This window comes from Orcinus orca, chromosome 19 (assembly GCF_937001465.1).
Source record: "Orcinus orca chromosome 19, mOrcOrc1.1, whole genome shotgun sequence".
Lineage (NCBI taxonomy): Eukaryota > Metazoa > Chordata > Mammalia > Artiodactyla > Delphinidae > Orcinus > Orcinus orca.
Genome location: NC_064577.1, coordinates 52,419,920 through 52,440,046, shown reverse-complemented (window position 1 = coordinate 52,440,046; position 20,127 = coordinate 52,419,920). Strand labels below are relative to the sequence as shown.

Sequence of the window (20,127 nt, the reverse complement as noted above, 5' to 3'; positions counted from 1 at the left end):
CGTCTTTAATTTCCTCTTACCCTGGTCCCAAATTGAATTGCCAAAATATGTTAGATGGCGGTGCATTATTTCACTTGCCCACTTTGTAATTCCTCTTTACCTCAGACAGATGAAAAACATGGCACTAAAGGGAATTGACAGCTCTTGAAATGAGAAAGATCTTTATCCTTCAGAGTGTTGATGTAGAAATAAATGAGAGAAAAATCTGCTTGTTGGGTCTTGAAGCAGCTTGAATGGGTCCTTTTTTTTTTTTTTTTTTTTTAAGGGTAGGTGAGGCTTTTCCCCTCTCCTTTCTATTTTCCCCTTTAGGGAGTTGTGTGGCTTGGGGATTAAGTGGGAGGTTGGTTATTCTGTCAATACTCATTTGCAAAGATCTGAGTCACGGTCAGATGTTGACTCAGAGATCAGGCCAGACCTCTGAGCAGGCCAGAGGGGTCCAACCTCGGGGTCAAGAGAAGGAGTGCGGGTCTTTGGGTTGACTTCATTACATCAAAAAACCTGTCAGGTCTTATGGTTACTCCACCCCAGACGGCATGAGGACCAACTAAAATGTCAAGTGTGCTTGCTTTTGGAGAACACCCAACTCACTCTGCCCCTGGTCACCCCATGCTGCCAAAAGCCCCAATTGACGATTATGACAAGTGCTGATAAATAATTTCCGAATCTCGTAAGTAGTAATAAGTACAATTTTGTGTATGAAATATCTCAAAGGTTAGAAGATCTGTTTTCTAAACCTACATGAAAAGAGAGGGCCTTGATAGCTGAAAAAATGGAAACCACTGGATTTGAGACTCTTCTCTGTCTGAATTGTTTTTTCTTTATCCTGCAAAAATCTTTCTGAAACTCAGTCAGCAAGCACTTACTGTGTGCAGTCATTTTTGTATTAGTTACTTTGGCAGGTGCAGAGCTGTATATGAAGTTTCTTGAGGACCAGGGTAGATGGTGAGACAGAGGCAGTGGGGACTACCAGAACAGATACTCATGTGACACAGTACTAATTCAGAGTAGTCAAGGCCAGTGCCAAACTGGGGACACAGGTAAGGGGCCAGCTCTTTCTACTATAGGTGTACCTTATTCGTGCCCACGCCATCCAAGTCAAGAGAAATTAGGGCATACTTACTTGCATTATAAACTGATCTGCCACTGAGTTTCTTGATATAATGAGCCCCCTTGTGGTTTTTAAAAATTATTATTTTAAATGTTTATTTTTTAATAGTGTAGGACTCACAAAAAGTTGTAAAAACAGTACAAAGAACTCTTGTGTACCCTTCACCAAGCTTCCCACGATGATAATATCTCCCATAACCAGAGCACACTGTTAAAACCAAGAAGTGGATGCTGGTACATCATCGGTTTTGTGTGTGTGTGTATGTCCGCGCGCGCACGCACACGCTATTCGTTGAAATTTTATCACGTGTAGGTTCGAGTGACCCTGATCACAGTCGGGATGCAGAAGTGTTCCATCACCACAAAGAAATTCCTCATGTAATGGTTCGTTCCTTCCCCCGCCCCTGACCCCCGGCAATGACTCATCTCTTCTCCGTCACTATAATTTTGTCATTTTGAGAATGTTACGGAAATGTAATCATACGGCCTTTGAGATTGAGAAGTCAGCGTAATTCCCTCGAGATCCATCCACGTTGAGCATCAGTGGTTTGTTTCTTTTTATTCCGAGGAATATTCTACCGTAGGACGCGCCACGGTTGGCTCTGCCATTCCCCTTGCTCTCGAAAAGATGGTTTATTTGCATCCGACTCATTACAGCACAGCAAGGTACCCTTAGGAGGGTGACCCTCGCTCATCCACACTGAGTTCACTAAATTGGAATTTGGCGGTCACAGACGTGAAGTCCGTTCCTTCGTAATCCAGCCCTCAGATCCTCGTCAAGAAACTGTGTGTGGGCTTCCCTGGTGGCGCAGTGGTTGAGAGTCCGCCTGCCGATGCAGGGTACGCGGGTTCGTGCCCCGGTCCGGGAGGATCCCACATGCCGCGGAGCGGCTGGGCCCGTGAGCCATGGCCACTGAGCCTGCGCATCCGGAGCCTGTGCTCCGCAACGGGAGAGGCCACAAGGGTGAGAGGCCCGCATACCACAAAAAAAAAAAAAGAGAAACTGTGTGTGCCAAGTACCGGGGATAGCAAGGGGCAGTCATTTACCACCGACCCGAGTGCTTTCCTGTGTGTGATGTCATCACTTTCTGCTTCCCAAGGCTGGGGTGAAGCTTTGCAGTGATCATCGCCCCTTTTACACACAAGGAGACTCAGCCGCCAGAAGCCCCGCCCCTGATGGTGTGGAGGTGGACGTGGGGGATAGGGCTTTGAACCCAGGACTTCTGATCAGAGCCCAGCAGGCTCCTTTGACCCCAGGGCTCAGTTTGCCCGGCATTGCTCAAAGCCAGTTTGCTCCTCTGCAGAACGACTGGCCTGGACGCGTATCTCTGTGGTCCTTTCCAGCTCAGATGTTCATGATCTTATCTGAACAAAAAGTAACTCTGCTGAGTGACTGAGTACTTTAGCCTCTGTTGCCGCAAGTGAACTTTGTTCTCGGCAGCATTCTATTTCTGTGAGCCATTATTTGAAGACGCTTTGGGAATTTAAAAGTAACAATGTAGAATTCCTTTAAAAAATCGTCTGTCGTTTAGAGCTTCCTTCCTCGTGCTGCTGTTTGATGGAGCGTTTGACCCAGGACTTCAGGGGGTGACCTTAGGGACCAGGGCGCCCAGGAGATTGGCTCTCATATGGCCAAAAGGGGAAGGAGCAGAGCTTCCTGAGATGCCATTGAGCCCCACTGAGAAGTTTTGGGGTGAGTGGTGCTTGGTGCCCTGATTCAGAGGCCTGATGCCGTGCGGTTTGCAGGGTTCTGCCGCGTGCCAAAACTGGGCTTCAGATCAGAGGAAGCTGTTATTTCAGGCATCTAAGTGCTGCTACTCCTGAATTCGACTGAGGGATGGGGCAGAGATGCTCTGAGTCTTTGAAGCTCCAGAAAGGGTTCAAAGGAGCCTTGGAGAAGGGATTCCTGTACCAGGTGGGACGGGAAGAGGTGACCTCTGGGTCACCTCTAATTCCTGAGGATTGATTCCGAGATAAGTGGAACCTCCGTCTTCGGCCCCAGGCATTCATTACAAGCCCCGCTGTCTCCCTCAGAATCACAGGCTGGTGGAGAGCAAAGGGGGACCGTTCCTATGACCTCTGGCAGATCACCTCCCCCTCCTCAGGTGCAGTCCAGGAGAGAGAGGGGGGCTTTGGAATCCAATAGACCCTCTACCTCCCGTCCCAGTGACGGAGTGGTAGGCAGGCACCATGGCGTGGGGGTGTCAGAAAGGCCAAAGGTCATTTTAAACCCAAATTCTCTTCATCCGTGCTCTGCAGCCAACTCTTTGTGTTGGCCAGACAAGAGAGCCTGGATAAGCATGGGTTAATGAATAAATGTGTCACCTTGGCAAAACTCTCCCTCTGCCTCCTTCTCCATCCTTGTCAGCCAGTCTGTTAAAGGGGGCAGGATAGAACGTGCCTGAAGGCCTGTCCCAGAGGGTCCAAGGCCCTGGCCTTTCCGAGGTGCAGGCAAGCCCTCCATCGCGTCATCAAGCCACACCGTTTACCCTCCCTATACTCCAGGCTGCAAGAAAATGCAAATAGCCCGAGGGACTGAAATCAGGCTGGGAACCTAGACTCTCCAAGCCTGCAAAACTCCAGTTCTCCCCTGCCCCCCCCCCACCCCGGTCCCTCCCCAGGCGTATGGCTGCAGCTATGCTTGTCACCGTTCGAGATCGCATTGGCCACGGGAGATGTGGATGATTTTTCCATTTGGTCCTGATGTTTATTTCATGCCCATCAATATCAGCCCATATGAGGACAGATGAGGTGGTTCTTTACAGGCAGCACATTTTCACACTTGGTAATTACAAACCCTTCCCCTGTTTGGTCAGAGTCTTGGAGATCTATTTTGGCAATTAGCAGTTTAGTATTTGTTTAATGGGAATGCAAGAGAGTGTTACGGCACGTCAGTGCTCCACTAATGATTTGCCTGTCTCCTCCGGAGCTGGCGGGTTTGGGCCTTTTTCGCGCTAGGGGGAGCCTGATGGGGAGAGGCTGGCGGGGTGGGGGGGGAGTGGAGAGGCACATTGGGAAGCTGGCCTGCCCCTCGCCCACCCACAGCACACACTCGCATGCCTGCATGCACGCACACGCTCACAACCGGTGTTGCACACGGGCCGGGGACTTCCAGAGCACGGCAGCCGCCACGCAAAGGCGCCTCGCACGAGAGGCCGTTAGGCCAGATGCCATTTCCACGTGACAGCTGTCAAGCCTGTCGGAACCAACTGCTTCTCCTCCAGCAGCTTGTGCCCGGCCTCTGTCTGTGTCCCTTTCTCACCGCCTCCCTTCCTTCGCAGCCTTCTGTCTCATCCCGGCTGGTGTGTCCCCAGAGAGAGCCTCCTGCCCCGCCCTCTGGGGTAACGCTGGGCCTGGGCTTTGCCCGCACAGCCAGGGCCCCCAACTCCACCCGAGGCTGTACAGGCAGACTCTTGCTTCCCTTGCTCGGTTTTGAGATGGTGCCCCCCGGGACTGCTCCCCCAAGGACGTGCTGGTTTCATTAGTGGCTGTCCCCGGATGTGACCCATTGGCAGTGGGAAGTTGCACAGGGTTGGGTGCGGTTCCCCCACTTAACTGCGTGGGGTGTGTGTGTACGTGTGCACGGGCGTGTGTGTAGGTGCACACATGCGGGGATTGCCAGGGCTGGGGCAGTGACTTGCAATAAATGTTATGATGAGAGTGCCTTGTGTGTCAGGCACTCACCACCCACCACCTGAAGGCTTCCTAACAACTCCGGGGGGCGTGCTCACTCAGCATTCTTAGGGCTCGTGTGCAGCACGGACTCTGGTGGTCTGAGCCCTGGACTGAGTTCTGGGACTCCTCTGCCAGTTCCAGCCCTGCCACCAGCTTGCTTAGTGACCAAAGAGCGGACCCCTCAGCCCCCTTTTCTCTTTGCTTCCCTCTCTGACCGTTCCCTCCTCTCCTGAGCCTGCTGGAGGTGATATACGGCTATCTCCTTGGCTACCTCATCACCTCTCTTAACTTTTTGGGAGAGTTTTAAAGCTGTGTTTGTTGGTTCACTCAGGAGACAACAGAGCTGCGCTGAGGCCTAGGCATTCAAAAAATAGAATACGGTTAAGGGAGACCAGTAGAAAGATGTAGGGATGCATCTGGTTTTAAATCCCAGCTCCATCATTTGCTGCATGTGTGATCCTAGGCAAGTCACTTAATTGCAATGAGCCACAATTTCCTTACCTATATAATGGGTGTGATAATAGCTACCTCAGAGCTATTATGATAACTAAATGAGCTTTTGCAAATTGCCTATTAAGCTCCAGTAAATGGTAGCTATTACAGTAATCATTATTTCGGAGGGAACAGACATTTCATAGCCTAGAGTCTGATATTTACGTGTGGAATCAGCATCCCTGAGTAGGAGGTTTTGCCTGCCTTTATGTAAGTAAAAATATCTGAATCTTCAGAGTAGAGTTGATCCTACACCCTTTGGCAAGTATCTATTTTATAAATTCACAACTGCTCTCTGATGAACACCAGGGTTTGCGTTTCTGTTTTGTTTAAGTTAAATGGGGAAATGAAATGACCCCACAAGAATTAAAAAAGAGTAAAAAAATAGGGCCAGTAAAGAGTAGAAAAAATAGGGCCAGTAAAGAAGAGTCTTGCCAACTGGGGATTGAACATTCTGGCCATAGTTAGACTTAGGCGCCTCCTATGAAGAGTTGAGGAAATGTACTTAATGCCACTGAATTGTTTATCAAAAAGTGGTTAAAACGGCAAATTTTATGTCTATTTTACAACCAAAAAAGAGAAACTAAGCAGACTGTCTGTCGTGTTACTTAATTAAGGCACGGACGTGAGTTAAAATAGACAAGCTTTCAGGTGGGTGCAAACTAGACATTTTTGAGCCTTGGAATGAAGGAAGAAGTGCCTAGTGGCAGCAGCTGCAAAACCACTCAGCGCCGCTGTCGCTGCGGCCCTTCCAGGGGGCCCTTCCCTCTCCTACTCCTAAGTGCACAGAGATGGGGCGCTGAGGGGCTCGGGTGCCTGCAGCCAGGTGTACCAGAACCTGAGCCCCGGCAGGCAGGCGGGGCTGGCCAGCTGAGATTTGGACTGAGAAGACCAGCCGCTGAGTCCTGGGGGCCCCGTCCCTGCCATCTCCAGAACCGCGAGGGAGGAAACTGAGGCTCGGAGAATTTGTAATAATCCCTGTCTTCTGGGGTTGTCGTGAGGACCGAAGCAGTAATACATGTGAAAATATTGATGGTCGCGAAAAAAACCCAGTGATTTCTTTAGGTTTCTTCAAGTCCTGGGTTCAGTTTTTGGCCCTTCTCAGCTCCTTCCAGAACAGAACTTTGGCTCTCTTTTCCTAAGACCAAGACAAGGTGAGGAGAGGCCCCCAAAAGCCACCTGTGGCAGAGGGTCTGCGGATCTGGCGGGGGACAAACAGCCAGTCTTCGGGCAGCTGAAGGTGCAGGTAAAGCCCCTTTTATTTAGGGCCCGTCTCCACACATACACTGCGATGAAGGCTCAGCTCAGCTGGATTTAGCCATTTAGATCCGTGGTTCTCAGCCTTGGCTGTACCCTGGAATCCCTGGGGGCGCTTTAAACACTCCTCTGCCGTATCCCCGGGACCCGCTCCTGAGCGCTGATTTCACTGGTCAGCGTGTGGCCTCAGCAGCAGGGATTTTTTTTTAAGTTCCTCAGGTGGTTCTGGTGAGCAGTCAAGGTTGAAAACTACCGATCTAGATTTCAACGAATGGGATTTTCCTGCCTGTTCCCTTTTCTCCTCCATTCTTCCTTTTGGGCAGTGATTAAAGATAGACTGTCCTTACCCTCTGCAAGGCTGAAGCATGCTGAGAAGTTTCATTCCAATAAGCTAGACGCCCTTACCAAGCTCTAGGGCAGGAGCGGAGTTTGGTTTTGTGCAGGCTGGTTGGAGGAGGAATGGAGAGCAGTGCCGCCCTATGTGCAGAAACAATCCCCGGAATAAGGCAGCCTCCGTCTCCAGTGGGGATCCCAGGCTTCTCTGTTCTGGGCAGTCCTGCCTCGTATACGAGACTCAGTCCACTCTTATGACTTCAGTGCCTTGAGTTTATAGAGCATCAGCAGGCCTGTTCAACCCTGCGCACTGTAGTGTCACGGTATCGCATTTATGGGCGTTTATTTAAACTAACGCTTGAAGTATTTGAGTGGGAGCAGGAAGTGAAATTGAAAGGCATTTGTTCTGGGGGAGTTTGGAGAGCTGCGTTTCTTCTTTTCCTTTTCCTCTCCCGCCTTGTGTCTGACCAGATAATTTAAGGATCATTTGAAGTGCATTTTCCTGCTTTGTTCTTGATACCTGTGGTGTGTGTGGGGGGGTGTATTTGTATCCCAAGAGGGGCAGGACATTTCTGAGGGTGTGTTGGCCAGCCACAGCAAAGCTCTGGAACATCCTCAGTCACAGAGAATTTGCGAAGGACCGGTGGTGAATTTGATGCTCCTGGATGGGGTCCCAGCAGGTTCTGTGGTCCGTTTCAGCATTCTAGGCAGAATCTCTACTGATGGATCCTAGGTGACCATCCCGTACAGTTCCCTCCGTTCACAGATGAGAAACTAAGGACCAAGAAAGGAGGTGACTTCCCCTCAGTGAGCTCCTCATGGAGCTGGGATTGGAACCTGGATCCTGCCCATGCTTTGTGCCACACTGTCTGCCATGAGATGGCTAAGGTCTCACCTCTGGATATGGTCAACATCTTCTGCCTACTTCTACAATCACCCAGCAGGAAGGTTGGGCTCACAGTAAATCTTTAGACTCGTTATAAAGAGGGTTCGCTCATTCATTAAATGAATTAGGATTAGAGAGGCATCACCCACTGACTTGAGTGCTAAGATTGCAGATTTTCCTGGTGCTCATTTAGGGAGGAACATGTTGCCAATTTCTCTCGGCACTTCCAGCATCTCGGTCTCCAACCTCGCTGCTGAGGTGAGATTCAGAGACGGTCCCTTCACAATACTACCTGTATTCCACTAGGAAGGTGGATGATAGTTTAATACTCAGCTGACATTCCGCCTTTCACCTCCTTCCAGCCATTTTCTTGCCTTTCTTCACTGTCTAGTATTATTTGAGACTGTGTATCTGCTTATAGACTAAAAGCTTTTTTTTTTTTTTTTGAGAGCAGGGACCATGTATGAGTCACCTGTTTCCACAAGAATGCCATGTAACAAACAACCACAAAACCTCAGCGGCAGACGATATCTGTTTATTTCACGAGTCTGCAGTCGAAAGTCCACTGGGAGCGGTTCTGCCGATCTTGGCGGGGTTCACTTGCATGTTTTGGGGTTGACCAGCTGTTCGCCCATCTAGGCTGGCCTCAGTTGGGGCAACTGAGGGGACTTGGCCCTGCTCCACGTGTTTCTCATCCTCCAGCAGGCCAGCCTGGCCATGCCCTTCTCATGGTGACGGCAGAGGTGCAAGAGAGAACAAGGCGAAACACACAGACCCTCATGAGGCTGGGCCCAAAACAGGCATACCATTCTCTCCACCTTTTTTATCGACCATAAGAAGTCAAGTCCAGATACAAAGGTGGGGAGGTAGACTGCCTTTTTTGAGAGGAACTGCAAAATTACAGGGTAAGGGGTATGGGGTCATTAATGCAATCCATATACTATGGACCTATATAATTCGCCTCTTATTTGGAACTTAGGCTGATGCTTTGCAAGTAGTGCATAGTTAATAAATACATGTCACATAAAAGTAAAGTTAATTGATTAGATTTTCTAATCACAACTGAGCCGACTGACTGATGTAGCCATTAGCTGGAGTTTGTTGGAAGGGAGTTTCTGTCATCCTAGTAGAATCTGAATTTCTCTTTTAGAATCTGAATTTTTCCTGCATTGGGTGCAGGGACAGCTTGGTTGCCACTAAGAAGTCCCTCTTCTTGTCATCTTTTCTGTCATGGGTTCTGCTACTGTCATTTTCAGGATCTTGGAGTGTAAGTGTCTGAGAGACAGGGAACAAAGCGGGGGAGAACTGTTCATCACCCTGACGTGTCTCGGTTGCCTCTGGAAGAGTAATTTGGTTCATGTATTGAGCACTGAATGGATGTAAAGAGGGAGAAGCAGCTCTGTCCAGTGTCTTTAGCTTTTGTTCTTGTTTCTGCCCCTCAGAGCAGCACATGGGAGGTAGGGTCCTTAGGCCAGCAGCTGCATCAGCAGCGCCCAGGAGCTTGTTCGAAATGCAGACGCTGCTTCCTGAATCAGACACCCTGGGGCTGAGGCCCAGGGGATCTGTGTTTTAACAAGTGCTCCAAGTGATTCTGACAGGGAGGAGGTTTGAGACACCCTGCCTAACCCCCGTGGGCCATGGAAACTAACAGTGTGGCTCTCACTACTGACTCTCAGACGCGGGGCGTGCGTGGGGCACCTCTGAGGAGGTCACGACGTACTCTGAGCCTTGCAATAGTCAGGATTACAGGCTCAGGGCCTCCTGGTGTTGGACACCAACGGGGGCACCCCCAACCAGCTCACTTAAAGTCACTTGCCCTGCTTTGTCGTTTGCAAGGGTACACCACTGAGGATGCCAGGGCTGCGTTTTATACCTGCCTTTACACCTGACTTTTATACCTAACTTTATTAGAAGGCAGATCTCAAGGTTGGAACAGGCTCCTCCTCCTCCCCAGACAGACCGGGCAGGTGCCAAGACGTGGGACAAAGTGTGCTCAGGTTCAGACACCTCCTCCCCTTCTTGCCCCCTCGCTCTGGAGACCCCCCAGGACCACTAGGCCTGTGGGCCCCCACCTCTGGTACAAAGAAATCTGTATGGCTGGTGAGGGCACTGTCAACACAAAATAAATACCAGCGCCTTTGAAGCAGCATTTCACCAGGGTTAGCGGTGTTTTCTCCCCGAAGTCAGAGAAACGCCTGTGTCCAGCCCCCTAACTCTTCAGCTCCGTGAACGAGGCCTGGCCTGCAGGCTGAACTCGGCACAGCCAACTAATCTACGTGTGTGTGTGTGTGTGTGTGTGTGTGAGAGAGAGAGAGACGGACAGAGTTATCAGTTTGCTGTCTCCGGGGCTGAGTACCAGCCGCCTTGCCCGTATCCCTCGCATCCCTACGATGGAGGCTCACACAAGCCTCTTCTGTTTAATTCACATAGAACCGTGAGAAACAGCCCCGTATGTGAGGCCGTGGTTTTCGTTCTATTCAGTCTTTGTGTATTCGGATTCTTCCAGTTTCAGCTCTTGCTGTTCTGCCAGATTTCCATCGCATTGATGGCTTCTCTGAATTAATAAGTGTTTTGCGATCGTGAAAAGTTTTCTTCCCCCAAGCACCGGGACTTATCCATATTGATTTTTTTCCCCTTTCTCTTTCCTCTCTAGCTACTGCTTAGACGTTCTATTTTGTAAAGTGTTAGTAGAATTTTTCTTGCGCTCCGACGCCGTATCTATTCAGGAGGTCTTTGTGAGGTCCATTGTACACTGGACCATAGAGGAAAGAGCTCTATTCTTTTTTTGTTTTGTTTTGCGATACGCGGGCGTCTCACTGCTGTGGCCTCTCCCGTTGCGGAGCACAGGCTCCAGACACGCAGGCTCAGCGGCCATGACTCACGGACCCAGCCGCTCCGTGGCATGTGGGATCCTCCCGGACCGGGGCATGAACCCGTGTCCCCTGCATCGGCAGGCGGACTCTCAACCACTGCGCCACCGGGGAAGCCCAAGAGCTCTATTCTTTACAATGGTTGCCCCCAAAAAACATACACAGAGCCTCCTCCTCACTCATCAGGGTGGAGCAGATATTAGCAGGGCAGCATCAGAAAACATCCAAAAGTAGGAAGGAGAAGAGGGACCCAATTACGCACGATGGAAAGGAGGGGCGTTGAAAATACTTTTTCTTAATTCAAACTATTTATCTCCTAAGGGGATCTGAGTTTCAGTACCCAAACATGGCCAACACAGAAGGGGGGCTGTTTTTCTTACTGTTAGGCATTTTCAGCTCAAAATAAGGACTTGGCAAACATCTAGAAAATATGGCAGTGAGTGTGAAACGGATGTCATGTTTACCTGCACGATACCCAGCAGGCTTCACCCACCACCCACCCGCACCCCAGGCACTGGAATCCTCCTCGAGGCCCCGGGTCGGAGTCTGCGATGCCATATGCTCAAACGTGACGGCCCTTTGTAGAAACAAACCAGTTGATCTTCTGGTGGTTTCGCTTGAGGGGTGCACGGGAGGCAGGTGGCTATGGTGTGTTTGGCCTCAGCAGGTGCCTTGGGGACTCATCAATCCTGCCTGGCCGGGGAGGGGTCTGGTGAAGGCACCCCCTCTCCAAACTAGCATCCCCTACTCCCCTAAGCCTGGCTCCTGGGAGAGAGAGGACAGCTCCTTGCTGGGGGAACAGTCACCGTGCAAGGCCGTTTCCCTCCCAGTAACTGACTACAGAAATGGGGACCAGAAGGGGAAGGCCCCAGGAGCCTGCTTGCTCAGGCCCGGTTGCTTAGCAACACCAGGGGCCCTGACTCCAGAAGGGATGTGTAAGCTAGGCCAGTCCCTTGGAGGTTTGTGTCTGGCTTGCCTGCGCCTTCTTCCGTTCTCGCCTTGGCTTTGCTCTCCCCGTTATACTTGATGGGCGTCTAGAAAAATAGATTTGACTTGTCCGGAGGCACCATTTTAAACCTGGTCTTATTGCTTTGCCCAGTGTCTTCCCTTCCATCGGAGACTGTCATCTGGGAGGAGTGAGGAATGAATAGCCGATGGTTCTTTTTCTCAGCTGGCTTAGCTCAGGCCCCCAAGCTCCTTTCTGAGCCTTTGAGCTCCAGTGAACAGTGCTTGGTCCTTCGCACCGCGCACACACGCACACACGCACGTTGAAATTGCTCCAAGCACGGAGCCCTCTGGCTAACAGTTCTGTCCACCCACAGCCATGTGGTTGGATTGTATTTTTACTGCCAACTTTGGGCACAAAATGAATGAGGAGACCAGGCTACTCGCCTGGCCAAACCAGGTACAGTCTGCAAGCGAATGGCTGATTGGTTTAGGACAGCACCTGCACTAAAGATGTGTCTTTTGTGGAGCAAATAAAGGATTGGATCATAAGTAAAAGGAGTGGAATTCAAAGCCAAACCTGGTTTCATAAGTGTGAGTTTCTTGAGGTCCGTGTGGGACTTGAGTGTGGATCCTGACTCTCCAGAAATGACTAAAAGGGTTGCAGGGTGCCTGGGGGGACAGAGGAAGGGACTAGGAGGAGAGACAGAGGATGCCTTTGGTATTTTCCTCTCTTTGATTTTTTTTTTTTTTTTTTTTGCGGTACGCGGGTCTCTCACTGTTGTGGCCTCTCCCGTTGCGGAGCACAGGCTCCGGACGCGCAGGCTCAGTGGCCATGGCTCACGGGCCCAGCCGCTCCGCGGCATGTGGGATCTTCCCGGACCGGGGCACGAACCCACGTCCCCTGCATCGGCAGGCGGACTCTCAACCACTGCGCCACCAGGGAAGCCCTCAAATAGGTTTTAACAAGCAACGTGACTTCTGTAACGGAAACTGCTACCCCCCCCCCCACCAATATATAAGGTTTTGTGCATTTTGTTAAAATTCCTAAAGCAGAGACTCTATTTTGTATTTGTTTTGCAGGTGGAGGATGCAATGCTGATGTTTGATAAGACGACCAACAGGCACAGAGGTAAGAACCCCAGTGTGGGGAGGTTGCCCCTTCATCCTCTCCTGCCTCCATCTTTTCTCACCCCCAGTCCTGCAGACAAAAGATACAGTGACTGTTCCAAAATCAGGCAGGTGGAGGTGACGTGTGTTGTGGATCTCTATTAAGAGAGGGGCCACGGTAGTGTGGACGGTTGATACTGGACAGTTAAAACACCATTTCCTTTTGGCTTGGGAACCGTCATTTAATTATGCAGCCACGCCCAACACGTGTTCTGATACACTTTTCCAATCCTTGCTTTCTTGGTCCTTGCTGAACCACAGCACTAAGTGGAAATTATTCACAGCAGTTACTCAGTTGAGTTCTCAATTTGCATTGAAGAGGGGGGGGGCGTTGAGAAGCACACTGTCAATCTAAAGAGCCCCCCCCCCCAAAAAAAAAGCCTCATCCTAGGTTTAGTCGATGTTCGATGTATACAGTGGGTGCAGACCTGGAATGCCCTTTTGTGCCTCTTGGATGCTTGGAGGACATCTGCACTTCCTTGTATTTTCTCCTGTGCTTACTGTCCTGTCCATGTTTTGGAAAATGGGTTTCATCTTGGGGTCTAAGAACCCCTGAAGTGACACGCGGGATGTTTTATGTTTCTTTTGGGAGAGGTTTTCTAGCTTTGAATAGATTCTCAAAGGGGTCTCTGACCTCTGCCACCTCACCCCACCCTCCAAAAAAAAACACAAACACATTGAAATGATTCCTTTAAACAGAAAATTGGATGACTCTAGAAAATCCTTCCCAGAGGAAGCAGCATCAAAAGTTATGGTTTAGCGTTCCGTCCTCCGGAAGCTCCTGGTTTCTGGGGTTCCTATTCACGGGGCATTAATGAACAGAGTTTCTGAAGGGGGGGTGGCAGGAAGCAGTGTTCTAGAGAGAAGGGGCCAGCGATCAGTGTTTCCTTGCCACTTGGATGGCATTTAGATGTTTCTTGTGTTGTTTACATTCTTGCTGTCCCCTGTGATTAGAAGCAGTTACCCACTGCTGACTGCATGTCTCTCTGTTCTGAGCAGGCAGGCTGAGTGAAAGGGAGGAAGGAGTGGGTGGGGAGCGATGCTTCCAAGGGTGGGAGAAGGAGGGGCTGTCCTGAGTGTGCCTGGGGAACCAAGCGTCTCATGCAGCCACCTACAGCATCCTTAAAAGGGAAAATAGAAAACTGGGGCCTCAGGGGTGTTATATGTTGGGGAAGGGATGGGGATGGGGTAGAGGATGAGGAGTTAGGGGGAGGCAAGGAGAGAAAAGAAGAGCTTACAGGTGTGGAATGATTGCCTTTGCTTCTGCAACGCTCCGGAGTGAGAGGAAGGTGGTGCCGGTGACGGGCGTTTCTTGACGACCCTTGATCATCGTCAGCATTGCGTCGATCTTTATGGTTTTCCCAGCACTGCTTCCACACGCATCTTCTACCTTGATCTTCACAGCAGCCCCCGGAGGGAAAATCACTTAAGTTCTTTATGCCTCAGTTTATTCATCTGCAAAATGGAGATAATATGGGTACCTCCTTATAGGATTGTTTGGAGAGCGTAGTGCCAAGCACATCAACTGTGCATAAATGTTAGGTATTATTATTATTACCATCACCTCCATTTTGTGGATGAGGTAACCACATCTCAGAGGAGGTGCCTTACATCCAGGATCAGAGAAGGGACTCACACCTAGGACAGCTGATTTCAAATTCTGCTTTTTTTTTTTTTTTTTTTTTTTTTTGCGGTACGCGGGCCTCTCACTGCTGTGGCCTCTCCCGTTGTGGAGCACAGGCTCCGGACGCGCAGGCTCAGCGGCCATGGCTCACGGGCCCAGCGGCTCCGCGGCATGTGGGGTCTTCCCGGACTGGGGCACGAACCCATGTCCCCTGCATCGGCAGGCGGACTCTCAACCACTGCGCCTCAAATTCTGCTCTTTGTTGTCTCCACGTGCAGCAGGTTTGTTGAGAAGGGTGTTTTCGGCCTTTTATTTTCAGGGTGGGCGAGGTCCCTCTGAACGTGGAACTGGTGTTCAGTGTTAGAATTCATAGTCCTGGAAGATTCCTCAGCGGCTTCTAGGCAGTATTGTTATCATTCTTTTTTGAATATCAGTGAAAAAGGTAGTTTTGATCTCTTGCTCTGTGTCAGGCCCTGTGTTGGGAGAGATGACAGATCATCTCACTGAACCCTCTCAGCTGAGCCGGGAAAGGGGTTCGTCATCTGAGGGACCTGAGGGGGCGGCTCACCCTCCGTGTCAGGTCACTCGGCTGGTAACTGACAGAGCTGGATTCACACTCAGGACGTCAGGCCCAGACACGCTGCAGAGGAGGCGCCAGGGAAAGTTCTCCCCTGTTTCTAACGCAGATGCCTCCTGCTGTGGTTGAAGCCTCTTCCACTTCTCCAAGGGCACTGGGCACAGTGATGGGGTGGGGGTCCCTCTGTGACTGGGTGAGGGAAGTGTTTCCTGTTGTGAGCCTAAGGGAGGTCACCTGTGGCCCAGCACTCAGAGTAGCTTCAGGAACGTGGTCGCTCACTCCCCCAAGTCAGGACTCCTGGTGGCGACGGCGGGATGGAGGGCGGGCAGAGCCCCTGGTGCGTGCACGGCGCTGCCCCCTCCCCCAGCCAAGGCAGGGCCTGCCCCCCATCCTTCTGCCCTGCCCGCCTTTAAGATTCCTGTGGTCAGTGCAGGACCCCTTACATAATTCATGGAGTCAACAACAAGATGAAAGGCAGGGCCTCTTATTCGAAAACTATCCAGAATTTCAAGATGACAGCAGAGCATTCAACCAAGAGTGGGGCCCTTCTGAGCACGGGGTGTATGTGACAGCTCAGGCCGCCCGTCCAGGAAGCCGGCCTGAATGGATGCAGCCTGTGGCCGGCCTGATGCTGGTGGGGCGGGGAAGAGAAGGCAGGAGGGACCGTGTGCCCAGAGGTTTCAACGGGAAGGACCTGACACCTGCTGCCCGTTTGCTCCTGTAGAGAAATCTGGTCCCGCTGTCCCACCTGTGTCGGCGGGGGCTTTGGCCCATGCATGCTTTCCAGCCTCTCCAAACAGCTGAGGGGGAGTTTCTCTCTGGACGGGGTGCTGAAGCTGGGGTAACACTTCAGCGATCCAGAGCATTAGGGGAGGAAAGAATTTTCTCTAAAGAAAGAACATATCACGAGAGAAGCACAAATCCTAGATGTGGAGCCAGCAGGCCTCACAGCCCTGGCCTGATGGAATGTGCACTTGGGATCAGGAGATAAGCACAGGAAAGTAAAGTCCTCCTGCAGCCACCTTGCCCCAACCTTTCCTTCACCTCCTCGGCTTCCTGTTTTCCATTATCTTATCAAGAGGAAAGTGCTGCTGGAGCAGGAGCTGAGGACACCTCTCTGGCTGGCACTGCCGCCAGCTCTCTGCTTAAAGAGGCCCAGACCATTAACCCCTCCGTGTCGTCAGGGCACACTTGCTTAGTGCTTTCCGTCACCTTCTAACCCAGCCCCGTTGGGCAGCCTGGGCGGTGACTTGTCCTCTGCCCCAGGGATTTTGAAAACCACCTGTGTGCCCCTGAGCCGCGACCACTGCTGTCAGGGAAAACTCCGTGGCACGGGGCCTGGCCTTCTGGGAGTCAGGCCACACTTGCCATTAGGAGCCAGGGGTCGGGGCAGCTTTTCCACTTCCTGCCCCACGGTGGCCGCCTCCTGCCCTGTCCCCGCTGGTCCCGTAGGCACAAGGGTGGCCCTCAGTTCACTGCTCCTGTTCACGGAAGCGCCAGCCTGTGTTTCTTCCCACTTTACATCTGCACTCGGACCTCGGTAGCACCGTGGGAAAGAGCCCAGGGGAGAGTCCGGCAGACGGTGAGCCCTCCGGGGAGGTGCATCCTCCGTCCTGGAAGCAGGAAGGTCGTTCAGCCTCTGACTCTCACAGAAGTGTGGAGTCCTTAGAGGGACCGCCTTCCAGCTCCTGCTGCCCCTTTGCCTTTAGCCAGGGGCACTTCTCCTAAGCTCTCTGAACCCCTCAGGCTCTGCCTCTGGAAAATACATGAACTGGGACCGCTGAGCTCCAGGACCTAAAGTATGCTTCTGGCTTTTAGCTTTTTAACTGGAAGTAGGTTCCAGATTGTTTCCTTTCTCTAACTAGCGGTGGGGGAGCAGTTGTCTCCGGTGGGGGTCCCTGAGATGGGGCTGGGTCTGCAGGAGGTTCATTGGGGATGCTCTTCACGGGGACTGGGCAGACGGAGGTGACGACCTGCGATGCCCTGGGGAGTTTGAAGAGAGGGTGGTCCTTCAGCTGCCCCAGTTATCCCCGTATGTTGATCAGTCATAGGAGGCAGCCCACCTGGGAAGCAGGTGTCATCTTGGGCTTGTACCGGGGAAGTCCTGGAGGGGACCAACAGCTGGGGCCGTCATCCAGCAGCACTCCCAGCGGCTGGGGAAGATGACCTTCATTCCTGAAGGGGGGTCTGACCCCCCCGCCCCATCAGAGTGCACACCATAGTGGTACAGGGTTCTGTGTTAACCAGGTTGTGTTAGCACTCCTGGTAGAAACAGCCACTTTCTGAGCACCCCTATACCAGGTGCTTAGCACGTACTGTGGAATCTTTATGAACTGAGCTGCCCAGAGTGGCACACTGGTCCGAGCAGAACTTAGACGTAAACCCACCCTGTCCAAGCCCGAGCCTGTGTTCTTAGCCGCTCTGCGAGCACGGGGCTAGGCAGTGGTTTAAAGCAGGAGAGTCGGTGATCTTAAGGACTTGAGCACCTCCTTATTACTAGTCCTTCTCCACCCCTATCCTCTTGCCGGACTACAATGTACCTCCATTTTTCAGACGGAGAAACTAAGGCATGTGGAGTTTTGGAAAGCCGCACAGCAGGTTCCTACAGCCAGCTGGGGAGCTGAGCTACTGGTAGAAGCTAGGGCCTTCCTTGGCCCCGCCCATCGCTTCATTTCGCCGCCTTCTCTGAGACCCTTTGTACCCAAGGACAGAGAGAATGGTGGCTTTCCAGCCTTTTCAGAGTCATTGCATTTGCTCTCTAAACGTTCTTAGAGGTGGGCTGAAAAATATTGGACCGATCATCAAAGGATTTAATCATTGAGGAAAAGTTTGTCGCTTTGCCCTTGCAGAACTCAGATAAGATCTTGAATTCAGCATTAGGTATTGATCCCAGAGTGGGGCTGGAGGTGGGCAGGGAGGGAAGAAGCAACAAAGCGCTATCCTTTCTGATTTGCTCTTTGGTGGGCGGTTGGGGGGACGCTGGCTGAGAGCCAGGGGGCTGGAGGACTCTCCCTGTATCCGCCCTGTTTGAGACAGTGGATGGCGGGGATGCTGGTTGCTGAAATACATCTCTCACTCACCTCCTCATGGGGGTAGGGAGCCCCCTAAGAGCTCATTCCAGGGGAGCCTCAGATGTGCTGCCTCCCTCTGACCTCAGGGCCTGCACAGCCAGGTCCCTCCAAGTCTGGCGCGTCAGGGGAGAGCTGGGCGGTTGGCGGCCCAGTGGAAAATGAGCTGGATGTCTTTGAAGCTTATCAGGTGGCCTGGTGAGGGTCAGCTGGAGAGGGAGTGGTTTCTGGCGAGTACAGAGGAGAGACCTGGGGACAGGCCTTCTCACTCCCAGTGGCTTCCATTACCCAGCAGGCCTGTTTGCTCCGGAACATTGCCAGAGGCGAAGGAACAGGATACAGAGAGAAAAATAAAGATCAGTGTGATGGATGACTCCTCTCCGGACTGTTAGCAGTTGCTTATTAAGTGTAGTGCTAATGGCTTTGGAGAGGAACAACAGCTCCGAGGCAGTCTCCTGTTCTGTGGATCTCAGAGAGCGCCATCCCCAGCAGGCTCCCTGGACAAAGAAAGTCCTCTCCCAGGGCGGCTGTGCCCATCGGGAGTTACCAGGCTGGAAGGGCGCCGTGGTGGGCCCTGTGGCTGGAGGGAGCAGCCTTCTGCAGTCTCACCTCAAGGCAGCAAGACTGAGCTTGGCTTCTCCCAAGAAGCTCGTACAGCATCTCTATCCCCAAAAGCAGCTGACCGAAGTTTAAGGTCTTCGTAATTTGCGTAATTAGTTTATTTATTAAAATGGTGCCTGTGCGATGTAGCTGAAGCTATATGATAGAAGACAATCTTTTCTTTTTCTTTTAATAAATTTACTTATTTTATTTATTTATTTTTGGCTGCATTACGTCTTCATTGCTGCGCGCAGGCTTTCTCTAGTTGCGGCGAGCGGGGGCTACTCTTCGTTGCGGTGCGCGGGCTTCTCACTGCGGTGGCTTCTCTTGTTGCGGAGCACGGGCTCTAGGCACGCGGGCTTCAGTAGTTGTGGCTCGTGGGCTCTAGAGTGCAGGCTCAGTAGTTGTGGCGCACGGGCTTAGTTGCTCCATGTGGGATCTTCCCAGACCAGGGCACGAACCCGTGTCCCCTGCATTGGCAGGCGGATTCTTAGTGACTGTGCCACCAGGGAAATCCCGATAATGCTTTCCTAAGGAGAAAAAACAGCCCTTAATGTCCTGACTCCCTGCCAGACACTCACTTTTGAAATTGACCTCTGAAGTCCAGACTGACTCTTTTCTTGTATACTAAAAGATGATTAAAAATCACACTGTAATTGTTTGTTTATTGATGCCCATTTCCCAAGGGGGGAGGGGGAAACGTAAAAGGAGTTTCACAAAGGCGTAAATTAAATTAAAAATAAAAAAGCATTGCTTCATTTGTAGGTGTGGGGTGTCAAAGATAATGTATGTGTGTTTTTCCTAATGAGATTCTAACATTTTGACTTTATTTACCTGGGAGAGAGGGTTGGGACTCTACAACCCATAAATGTGACTTTGTAGGATGGAGGAAGGAGTGTGTTTGACAAAGAGGATAAGTTCCTCTGGGTGGGAAAGGGTTGTTGGATGGGGTAGAAAGCATGATAAGGGTTTGGAGAATCACAGCTGGTGAGGACACTTGTGCCAATGGGACACGATGGCATCCTGCGCAGCACCGGTGCCCAAGGTCAGGGTCTAGAGCAGGATTTGCTGCGGGGTCTGCCCTGCTGGAGTCATGCCCTTTGCGTTTCCGCCGCCTCACAGATCTGCTCTCTCGTCCGCTGATGCTGTTAGGTACCCATCACTCTCTAACGCAAGTCTGAGATGTGTTAAGGGGTTTAGTGGCAACCTGTAAGCCAGTAGCTGATTATTATTGATACTGATCCCAGTTCTGCACCTGAATTGGAAGCCAGTCGACAGGAAAGCTGCTGGTGTGTCACAGGCCACTAACACCAACCAAGGGTCTTGGTCGGATAGAGCTTCCAGCCTAGGCTGTACTGTGATGTGGTCACCAAGCATGTCTGTGGGCTCTTTTCATGCAGGTAGAGAGTTAGATCAGGTTAGGTGATAATCCTCGTCTCTTCCCAGAGTGGACCAATGTCAGTGTGGGGCACCTGTTTTAGAAAGGTATTGAGGGACTTCCCTGGAGGTCCAGTGGTGACTCC

General features: G+C 51.5%; 1 protein-coding gene across 9 annotated transcripts in view; it reads left to right on the top strand.

Moving 5' to 3' along the window:
* The window catches only part of MSI2 (musashi RNA binding protein 2), a 389,547-nt gene that overhangs the window by 237,733 nt on the left and 131,687 nt on the right, over positions 1 to 20,127 (top strand). For all 9 annotated transcript variants that reach the window (XR_007473301.1, XR_007473302.1, XM_049701558.1 and 6 more), the window contains exon 7: positions 12,649 to 12,697. Coding sequence is in view for 7 of the 9 variants with exons in the window: in XM_049701558.1 (XP_049557515.1) it covers positions 12,649 to 12,697 (49 nt within the window). In the remaining 2 variants the exon portion in view is untranslated. The remainder of the gene's footprint in view (positions 1 to 12,648; positions 12,698 to 20,127) is intronic.